The sequence below is a fragment of the Poecile atricapillus genome, unplaced genomic scaffold (assembly GCF_030490865.1).
Source record: "Poecile atricapillus isolate bPoeAtr1 unplaced genomic scaffold, bPoeAtr1.hap1 scaffold_314, whole genome shotgun sequence".
In the NCBI taxonomy this organism is placed as follows: Eukaryota; Metazoa; Chordata; class Aves; order Passeriformes; family Paridae; genus Poecile; species Poecile atricapillus.
In genome coordinates, this window is record NW_026709113.1 from 27,446 (window position 1) to 38,119 (window position 10,674).

The 10,674-nt window shown below is 67.5% G+C and overlaps 1 protein-coding gene across 1 annotated transcript; it reads left to right on the plus strand.

Annotated features, from left to right (window-relative positions):
* Positions 1-490: 490 nt before the first annotated feature.
* Positions 491-9,212, plus strand: LOC131574429 (thymidine phosphorylase-like; the record flags this gene model as incomplete). Its single annotated transcript, XM_058828898.1, is given in 10 exon segments — positions 491-581; positions 1,237-1,365; positions 2,161-2,363; positions 2,902-3,000; positions 4,821-4,950; positions 5,023-5,141; positions 5,224-5,386; positions 7,696-7,926; positions 9,049-9,126; positions 9,129-9,212. Coding segments are annotated over 9 exon segments (1,234 nt in total), but the record flags the coding sequence as incomplete, so codon positions are not given.
* Positions 9,213-10,674: the final 1,462 nt, after the last annotated feature.

A 10,674-nucleotide genomic window follows, 5' to 3' on the forward strand; every position in this document is an offset into this window, starting at 1 on the left:
TCACCCCCGTGTCACCCCCCGTGCCACCCCCCGTGTCACCCCCGTGTCACCCCCGTGCCACCCCTCCTGTCACCCCCGTGCCACCCCTCCTGTCACCCCCCAGTGTCACCCCCGTGTCACCCCCGTGCCACCCCTCCTGTCACCCCCGTGTCACCCCCCGTGTCACCCCCGTGTCACCCCCGTGTCACCCCAGTGTCACCCCCGTGCCACCCCCGCCGCGGCCTCTCCCGTGCCCCGCTCGTTGTCCCGGGCTCAGAGTCCACGGCCGGAGCCGCCCCACGGCCCGCGGGCAGCGGGCACCGGGCACCGGGCCAGGCCGGGCACGGGCACGGGCGGGTCCCGGCAGCGCCGGGGGAGGCGCCGCCCCGGGGGAACCGGGAGCGGCCCCGCAGGTTTGGGGTGACGGCTCCGAGTAACCGGGAGCGGCCCCGAGGGAACCGGTCGAGGCCCCGAGGGAACCGGGAGCGTCCCCGGAGGAACCAGGCGAGGCCCCGGGGGAACCGGGCGAGGCCGTGCGGGAACCGGACGAGGCCGTGCGGGAACAGGGAGCGGCCCCGAGGGAACCGGGAGCGGCCCCGCAGGTCTGGGGTGACGGCTCTGAGTAACCGGGAGCGGCCCCGAGGGAACCGGGAGCGGCCCCGAGAGAACCGGGCGAGGCCGTGCGGGAACCGGGAGCTGCCCCGAGGGAACCGGGCGAGGCCGTGCGGGAACCGGGAGCTGCCCCGAGGGAACCGGGCGAGGCCGTGCGGGAACCGGGAGCTGCCCCAAGGGAACTGGGCGAGGCCGTGCGGGAACCGGGCGAGGCCCCGAGGGAACCGGGAGCGGCCGTGCGGGAACCGGGAACGGCCTTAAGTGAACCGGGCGAGTCTCGGTTCGGTGCGGGATCCAGGGCGAGGCCGTGCGGGAACCGGGAGCGGCCCCGAGTGAACCGGGCGTGGCCTTGCGGGAACCGGGCGAGGCCGTGCGGGAACCGGACGAAGCCTTGCGAAAACCGGGGCGCGGCCGTGCGGGAACCGGGAACATCCCCGAGTGAACCGGGCGTGGCCTTGCGGGAACCGGGGCGCGGCCGTGGGGGCTCGGGGTGACGGCTCTGAGTAACCGGGGCGCGGCTCCGCGGGTGTCACCGGTGCCACTCGGGGGTGTCACCGCCGTCACCGACCGGACCGAATCGCGGTGCCGGCTGTCCCAAAGCGGGGTCCGGTTGTCCCAAAGCGGGGGTCCGGTTGTCCGGGACAGGGATGGACACCCCGACACCTCTCCCGACCCTGATCCGCAAGAAGCGGGACGGGGAGCGCCTGGAGGACGCCGAGATCCGGAGCTTCGTGCGCGGCGTCACCGAGGGCACGGCACAGCAGGGACAGATCGGTGCGGGCGGGGACACCCGGGGGACACCCGGGGGACACCCGGGGGACACCCGGGGGACACCGGGGGACACCCCGGGGACATCCGGGGGACACCCGGGGGACAGAGCGGGGGACGGAGCGGGGGACACCCGGGGGACAGAGCGGGGGACAGAGCGGGGGACACCCGGGGGACACCCGGGGGACAGAGCGGGGGACACCCGGGGGACACCCCGGGGACAGAGAGGGGGACGGAGCGGGGGACACCCCGGGGACAGAGCGGGGGACACCCCGGGGAACACCCGGGGGACACCCAGGGGACAGAGCGGGGGACACCGGGGGACAGCCGGGGGACACGGCCGGGGAGCGCGGACAGAACCGGGGGACGTGGCCAGGGGAGTGACACGGGGACAGGGGGACATCGGGGAGGGATCCCAGCGAGGGGAGGGACAGGCTGGGATGTGTCGGGGGGTCCTGGGCAGGGGACACACGCCTGGGGGACCCCAGGAGGACAAGAGAGGGACTCCAGGACACGACAGGGGGGTCATGAGCAGGGGACACGGCTGGGGGACCCCAGGAGGACAGGAGGACTCGAGGACATGGAAGAGGTTCCTGGGCAGGGGACACAGCTGGGGACAGACCCCAGGATGTGACATGGGGACACACGCCTGGGGGACCCCAGGAGGACAGGAGAGGGACTCCAGGACATGTCAGGGGGGTCCTGGGCAGGGGACACACGGCTGGGGACAGACCCCAGGATGTGACCAGGGCTGTCTGGGTGTCCCGGGGAGGACACTGAGGTGTCCCCGCGTGTCCCCAGGTGCCATGCTGATGGCCATCCGGCTGCGGGGCATGGACGCGGCTGAGACGCTGGCCCTGAGCCGGGCCATGGCGAGCTCGGGCCGCACGCTGGCCTGGCCACCAGCCTGGCACGGGCTGCTGGTGGACAAGCACTCCACTGGTGGCGTTGGGGACAAAGTCAGCCTGGCGCTGGCACCCGCGCTGGCCGCCTGCGGCTGCAAGGTGAGGGGGGGTCCCGGAGATGGGGAGGGGTCTCGGGCATGGGGAGGGCACGGGGGGTCCCGGGCACGGGGGGGTCCCGGGGATGGGGAGGGCACAGGGGGTCCCGGGGATGGGGATGGGGAGGGCACGGGGGGTCCAGGGATGGGCACGGGGGAGTCCCGGGGATGGGGAGGGGATGGGGAGGGCACGGGGGGGTCCCGGGGATGGGGAGGGCACAGGGGGTCCCGGGGATGGGGAGGGCACGGGGGGTCCCGGGGATGGGGAGGGCACGGGGGGTCCAGGGGTGGGCACGGGGGAGTCCCGGGCATGGGGAGGGGTCCCGGGGTGGGGAGGGGTCTCGGGCATGGGGAGGGTACGGGGGGTCCAGGGGAGGGCACGGGGGGGTCCCGGGGATGGGGAGGGGTCTCGGGGATGGGGAGGGCACGGGGGGTCCAGGGGTGGGCACGGGGGGTCCCGGGGATGGGGAGGGGTCCCGGGCATGGGGAGGTCTCAGGGGGGGGTCCCCGAGGCTCTGCGCCCACCTGTGCCCCCTCCCCAGGTGCCCATGATCAGCGGGCGAGGGCTGGGCCACACCGGGGGCACCCTGGACAAGCTGGAGGCCATCCCCGGGTTCCGCGTGTCCCAGAGCCCCGAGGAGGTGACAGATTGGGGGGTGACGGGTGGGGGGACACCCACGGGAACCCCCCAAACCCGGCGGGAACCGGGATCGGGGGAGCCGGGGCTTCAGAGGGGTGGGGGTGACAGTGGGGGGTCCATGGGGTGTCAATGGGGTGTGGGGTGTCCATGGGGTGTCAGTGGGGTGTCCGTGGGGTGTGGGGTGTCAGTGGGGTGTCAGTGGGGTGGGAGTGGGGTGGGGGGTGTCAGTGGGGGGTCCATGGGGTGTCAGTGGTGTCAATGGGGTGTCACCGGGCTGTCCGTGGGGTGTCCATGGGGTGTCACCAGTGTGCCCGTGGGGTGTCACCGGTGTGTCTGTGGGATTTCCACGGGGTGTCACTGGGGTGTCCATGGGGTGTGGGGTGTCCGTGGGGGGTCCATGGGGTGTCAGTAGGGAGTCCATGGGGTGTCAGTGGTGTCACCGGGGGTGTCACCAGTATGCCCATGGGGTGTCACCGGGCTGTCCGTGGGGTGTCCATGGGGTGTGCGGTGTCAGTGGGGTGTCCGTGGGGTCTCACTGGGGTGTCCATGGGGTGTCTCCGGTGTGCCCACGGGGTGTCCATGGGGTGTCCGTGGGGTGTCACCGGGTTGTCACTGGTGTGCCCGTGGGGTGTCCGTGGGGTGTCAATGGGGTGTCAGTGGTGTCACCGGGGTGTCACCGGTATGCCCATGGGGTGTCACCGCCTATCCGTGGGGTGTCCATGGGGTGTCAATGGGGTGTCACGGGAGTGTCCATGGGGTGTCCATGGGGCGTCAATGGGGTGTCACTGGGGTGCCCATGGGGTGTCCGTGGGGTGTGGGGTGCCCGTGGGGTGTCCGTGGGGTGTCCGTGGGGTGTGGGGTGTCCGTGGGGTGTCAGTGGGGTGTCCGTGGGGTGTCACCGGGTTGTCACCGCATTGTCACCAGTGTGCCCGCAGGGTGTCCATGGGGTGTCACCGGGGTGCCAGCAGGGTGCCCATGGGGTGTCACCGGCTTGTCACCGGGTTGTCACTGGTGTGGCCATGGGGTGTGGGGTGTCCGTGGGGTGTCCGTGGTGTCAATGGGGTGCCACCGGGTTGTCACCGGTGTGTCCATGGGGTGCCCATGGGGTGTCACCGGGTTGTCACTGGTGTGCCTGTGGGGTGTCCGTGGGGTGCCAATGGGGTGTCAGTGGTGTCACCGGGGTGTCACCAGTATGCCCATGGGGTGTCACCGCCTATCCGTGGGGTGTCCATGGGGTGTCAATGGGGTGTCACGGGGGTGTCCATGGGGCGTCAATGGGGTGTCACCAGTGTGCCCGTGGGGTGTCCATGGGGTGTCAATGGGTTGTCACCGGGGTGCCCATGGGGTGTCAGTGGGGTGTCCATGAGGTGTGGGGTGTCCGTGGGGTGTCAGTGGTGTCACCGGGTTGTCACCGCATTGTCACCAGTGTGCCCGCGGGGTGTCAGGGGTGTCACCGGGGTGTCCGTGGGGTGTCAGTGGTGTCAATGGGGTGTCACTGGGTTGTCACTGGGTTGTCACTGGTGTGCCCGTGGGGTGTCAGGGGTGTCACCGGGTTGTCACCGGTGTGTCCGTGGGGTGTGGTGTGTCCATGGGGTGTCCGTGGGGTGTCAGTGGTGTCAATGGGGTGTCACCGGGTTGTCACTGGTGTGACTATGGGGTGTGGGGTGTCCGTGGGGTGTCCGTGGTGTCAATGGGGTGTCACCGCCTTGTCACCGGCTTGTCACCGGTGTACCCGCGGGGTATCAGAGGTGTCACCGCCTTGTCCCCGGTGTACCCGCGGGGTCTCCGTGCTGTCCCACCGTGTCCCCCCGGTTCCCGCAGATGCAGCAGATCCTGGAGCGGGTCGGCTGCTGCATCGTGGGGCAGAGCTCGGAGCTGGTGCCCGCAGACCGGGTGCTCTACGGGCTCCGCGATGTCACGGCCACCGTGGACAGCCTGCCGCTCATCACCGGTACTCGGGGGGCTCCGGGGGGCTGCGGGGAGCGGGGAGGGGGCTCAGGGTGACCCCCCGGCCCCTCCTCAGCCTCCATCCTCAGCAAGAAGGCGGCGGAGCAGCTCTCAGCGCTGGTGCTCGATGTCAAATTCGGGGAGGCGGCTCTGTACCCCACCCAGGAGAGCGCTCGGGAGCTGGCGCGGAGCTTGGTGAGACCCCCGGGACCCCCCCAGGACCCCTGCCCGATGTCCCTGCCCGCTGTGGCCGCCACCCCCGGGTGTCCCCGCGCAGGTGGAGGTGGGCACGGAGCTGGGCATCCGAACCGCGGCTCTGCTGAGCCGCATGGAGCAGCCGCTGGGCCGCGCCGTGGGAAACGCGCTGGAGGTGCTGGAGGCGCTGGAGTGCCTGGGGGGCAGCGGGCCCCCCGACCTGCGACACTTGGTGACAGCCCTGGGTCAGTGGGGGACACCGGGGGACACGGGGGGACACGGGGGCACAAGGACAGGGGGTGCCCCTCCCGACCTGCGACACCTGCTGACAGCTCTGGGTCAGTGGGGGACACCAGGGGGACACGGGGGGACAAGGATAGGGGGTGGCCCCAAGACCTGCGACACTTGGTGACAGCCCTGGGTCAGTGGGGGACACCGGGGGGACACGGGGGGACACCAGGGGACACGGGGGGACAAGGACAGGGGATGGCCCCCCGACCTGCGACACTTGGTGACAGCTCTGGGTCAGTGGGGGACACCGGGGGACAGGGGGGGACACGGGGGCACAAGGACAGGGGGTGTCCCAGGGACCTGCGACACCTGGTGACAGCCCTGGGTCAGTGGGGGACACCGGGGGGACACCGGGGGACACCGGGGTACAAGGACAGGGGGTGTCCCAGGGACCTGCGACACTTGGTGACAGCCCTGGGTCAGTGGGGGACATCGGGGGACACGGGGGGACACGGGGGGACACAAGGGGACAAGGACGGGGGTGGCCCTCCCCACCTGGTGACAACCATGGATCAGTGGGGGACACCGGGGGACACCGGGGGGACAAGGACAGGGGGTGGCCCCCCGAACTGCGACACCTGGTGACAGCCCTGGGTCAGTGGGGGACACCGGGGGACACGGGGGGACACGGGGGGACACGGGGGGACACGAGGGGACAAGGACGGGGGTGGCCCTCCCCACCTGGTGACAACCATGGATCAGTGGGGGACACCGGGGGACACCGGGGGGACAAGGACAGGGGGTGGCCCCCCTACCTGCGACACTTGGTGACAGCCCTGGGTCAGTGGGGGACACCGGGGGACACGGGGGGACACCAGGGGGACACGGGGGGACAAGGACAGGGGGTGTCCCAGGGACCTGCGACACTTGGTGACAGCCCTGGGACACCGGGGGGACACTGGGGGACAAGGACAGGGGGTGGGCCAGGGGTCCCCCACTCTCTGTCCCCTCCTGGGGTCCCTGTCCCACTCCCCTTCCCCCCGTCCCGCAGTGGGTGGGGGGCGCAGAGGGGCAGGGTTTGGGGGGGTCCCCAAGAGTGGGGGTCCCTGGGGGGGTCCCAGCCGTGTCCCGGTATTTGGGTGAGGGTCCCAGCCATGTCCCGATATTGGGTGGGGGTCCCAGCTGTATCCCGATACTGGGTGAGGGTCCCAGCCCATGTCGCGATATCTGGGCGCAGGAGGGACGCTGCTGTGGCAGTGCGGGATGTGCAGGGGGTGTGTGCTGGTATTTGGGTGGGGGTCCCAGTCCATGTCGCGATATTGGGTGGTGGTCCCCACCCATGTCGCGATATCTGGGCGCAGGCGGGACGCTGCTGTGACAATGCGGGATGGAGCAGGGGGTGTGTCCCGATATTTGGGTGAGGGTCCCAGCTGTATCCCGATACTGGGTGGGGGTCCCAGCCCATGTCCCGGTATTTGGGTGAGGGTCCCCGCCCATGTCGCGATATCTGGGTGCAGGGGGCACGCTGCTGTGGCAGTGCGGGATAAGGAAGGGGTGTATCCCGATATTTGGGTGGGGGTCCCAGCCATGTCCCGATATTTGGGTGAGTGTCCCCGCCCATGTCGCGATATCTGGGTGCAGGGGGGACGCTGCTGTAGCAGTGCGGGATGGAGCAGGGGGTGTATCCCGATATTTGGGTGAGGGTCCCAGCCGTATCCCGATATTTGGGTGAGGGTCCCAGGCGTGTCCCGATATTTGGGTGAGGGTCCCAGCCCATGTCCCGATATTTGGGTGAGGGTCCCAGCCCTGTCCCGGTATTTGGGTGAGGGTCCCAGCCCTGTCCCGATATTTGGGTGAGGGTCCCAGCTATATCCCGATATTGGGTGAGGGTCCCAGCTGTATCCCGATATATGGGTGAGGGTCCCAGCCATGTCCCGATATTTGGGTGAGGGTCCCAGCTGTATCCCGATATTTGGGTGAGGGTCCCAGCCCATGTCCCGGTATTTGGGTGAGGGTCCCCGCCCATGTCGCGATATCTGGGTGCAGGGGGGACGCTGCTGTGGCAGTGCGGGATGTGCAGGGGGTGTATCCCGATATTTGGGTGGGGGTCCCAGCTGTATCCCGATACTGGGTGGGGGTCCCCGCCCATGTCGCGATATCTGGGTGCAGGAGGGACGCTGCTGTGGCAGTGCGGGATAAGGAAGGGGTGTATCCCGATATTTGGGTGGGGGTCCCAGCTGTATCCCGATACTGGGTGGGGGTCCCAGCCCATGTCCCGATATTGGGTGAGTGTCCCCGCCCATGTCGCGATATCTGGGTGCAGGAGGGACGCTGCTGTGGCAGTGCGGGATGGCGGCGGGAGCCCCGCAGGGCTCGGAGCTCCTGGCGCGGGCTCTGGACGATGGCTCGGCCCTGAGAAGGTTCCAGGCCATGCTGGGGGCGCAGGGGGTGCCCCCCGACATCGCCCGGGACCTCTGCGCCGGGACCCCCGCCCAGCGCCGCCGGCTCCTGGGGGAGGCCAAGGTCTGCGAGGAGCTGCCCGCGCCGCAGGAAGGTCAGGGGAGACCCCCACCCCAAATTCCCCACCCCCAAATTCCCCACCCCAAATTCCCCACCCCCAAATCCCTCCCCAAATCCCCCCACCCCAAATTCCCCACCCCCAAATTCCCCACCCCCAAATTCCCCACCCCAAATCCCCCATCCAAATCCCCCGCCCCAAATCCCCCACCCAAATCCCCCACCACAAACCCCCCACCCAAACCCCGAACCCAAATCCATCACCCCAAATCCCCCACCCCAAATTCCCCGCCCCAAACCCCCACCTCAAACCCCCACCCCAAATCCCCCACCCCAAACCCCCACCCCCAAATCCCCCACCCAAATCCCCCACCACAAACCCCCCACCCAAAACCCCCACCCAAATCCCACACCCGAATCCCACACCCAATCCCCCACCCCAAATTCCCCACCCCAAAGCCCCGCCCCAAATCTCTCCCTGTCCCTGTCCCCAGGCTGGGTGCAGCGGGTGCGGGCGCTGTCCCCATGTCCCCGTGTCCCCGTGTCCCCGTGTCCCGTGTCCCCATGTCCCCATGTCCCATGTCCCTGTCCCCGTGTCTCCGTGTCCCCAGGCTGGGTGCAGCGGGTCCGGGCGCTGTCCCCATGTCCCTGTCCCCATGTCCCCTGTCCCCCTGTCCCCATGTCCCGTGTCCCCGTGTCCCCAGGCTGGGTGCAGCGGGTGCGGGCGCTGCCCGTGTCCCTGTCCCCATGTCCCCATGTCCCCATGTCCCCATGTCCCCATGTCCCATGTCCCCATGTCCCCGTGTCCCAGGCTGGGTGCAGCGGGTCCGGGCGCTGTCCCTGTCCCCATGTCCCTGTCCCCATGTCCCATGTCCCCATGTCCCTGTCCCCGTGTCCCCAGGCTGGGTGCAGCGGGTCGGGCGCTGTCCCTGTCCCCATGTCCCTGTCCCCATGTCCCCATGTCCCGTGTCCCCGTGTCCCAGGCTGGGTGCAGCGGGTCCGGGCGCTGTCCCTGTCCCCATGTCCCTGTCCCCATGTCCCCATGTCCCCATGTCCCTGTCCCCGTGTCCCCAGGCTGGGTGCAGCGGGTCCGGGCGCTGTCCCTGTCCCCATGTCCCTGTCCCCATGTCCCCATGTCCCCGTGTCCCCGTGTCCCCAGGCTGGGTGCAGCGGGTCCGGGCGCTGCCCGTGGCGCGGGTCCTGCACGGGCTGGGCGCGGGTCGCTCTCGGGCCGGGACCCCGTGAACCCCCGAGTTGGAGCCGAGCTGCTGGTGGGGCCCGGGGAGCACCTGCGGGCAGGTGAGGGGGGCTCAGGGACCCCCGGTCACCCCCGTGTCACCCTTCCTCGGGGACCCTCAACTGATGGGACACCCCGGTTCTGGGGAGATAAATGGGGGGGCTCAGGGACCCCCGGGTCACACCCCGTGTCACCCTTCCTCAGGGGACCCCCAGCTGAGGGGACACCCCGCTTTTGGGGGGGCTCAGGGACCCCTGGGGTCACCCCCCGTGTCACCCTTCCTCGGGGGAACCCCTCTGAGGGTGCACCCCGCTTTTGGGGGGCTCAGGGACCCCCGAGTGTCCCCCCGTGTCACCCTTCCTCGGGGGAACCCCGGCTGAGGGGACACCCCGGTTCTGGGGGGAATAAATGGGGGGATAAATGGGATATTTGGGATATTTGGGGGATATTTGGGGGATATTTGGGGGATATTTGGGATATTTGGGGGATATTTGGGATATTTGGGGGATATTTGGGGGGATATTTGGGGGGATATTTGGGGGATATTGGGGGGATATTTGGGGGATATTTGGGGGATATTTGGGGGGATATTTGGGGGATATTTGGGGGATATTTGGGGGATATTTGGGGATATTTGGGGGATATTTGGGGGATATTTGGGGATATTTGGGGATATTTGGGGGATATTTGGGGGATATTTTGGGGATATTTGGGGGAATATTGGGGGGATATTTGGGGGATATTTGGGGGATATTTGGGATATTTTGGGGGCATATTTGGGGGGGATATTTGGGGGGATATTTGGGGGATATTTGGGGGATATTTGGGGGATATTTGGGGATATTTGGGGGATATTTGGGGGATATTTGGGGATATTTGGGGGATATTTGGGGGATATTTGGGGATATTTGGGGAGATATTTGGGGGGATATTTGGGGGGATATTTGGGGGGATATTTGGGGGGATATTTGGGGGGATATTTGGGGGATATTTGGGGATATTTGGGGGATATTTGGGGGATATTTGGGGGATATTTGGGGATATTTGGGGATATTTGGGGGATATTTGGGGGGATATTTGGGGGATATTTGGGGGGATATTTGGGGATATTGGGGAGATATTTGGGGGATATTTGGGGGATATTTGGGGGGATATTTGGGGATATTTGGGGGATATTTGGGGATATTTGGGGGATATTTGGGGGATATTTGGGGATATTTGGGGGATATTTGGGGGATATTTGGGGGGATATTTGGGGGATATTGGGATATTTGGGATATTTGGGGGGATATTTGGGGATATTTGGGGATATTTGGGGATATTTGGGGATATTTGGGGATATTTGGGGGATATTTGGGGGATATTTGGGGGATATTGGGGGGATATTTGGGGGATATTTGGGGGATATTTGGGGGATATTTGGGGATATTTGGGGGATATTTGGGGATATTTGGGGGATATTTGGGGGATATTGGGGGGGGATATTTGGGGGATATTTGGGGGATGGATATTTGGGGATATTTGGGAAATTTGGGGGATATTTGGGGG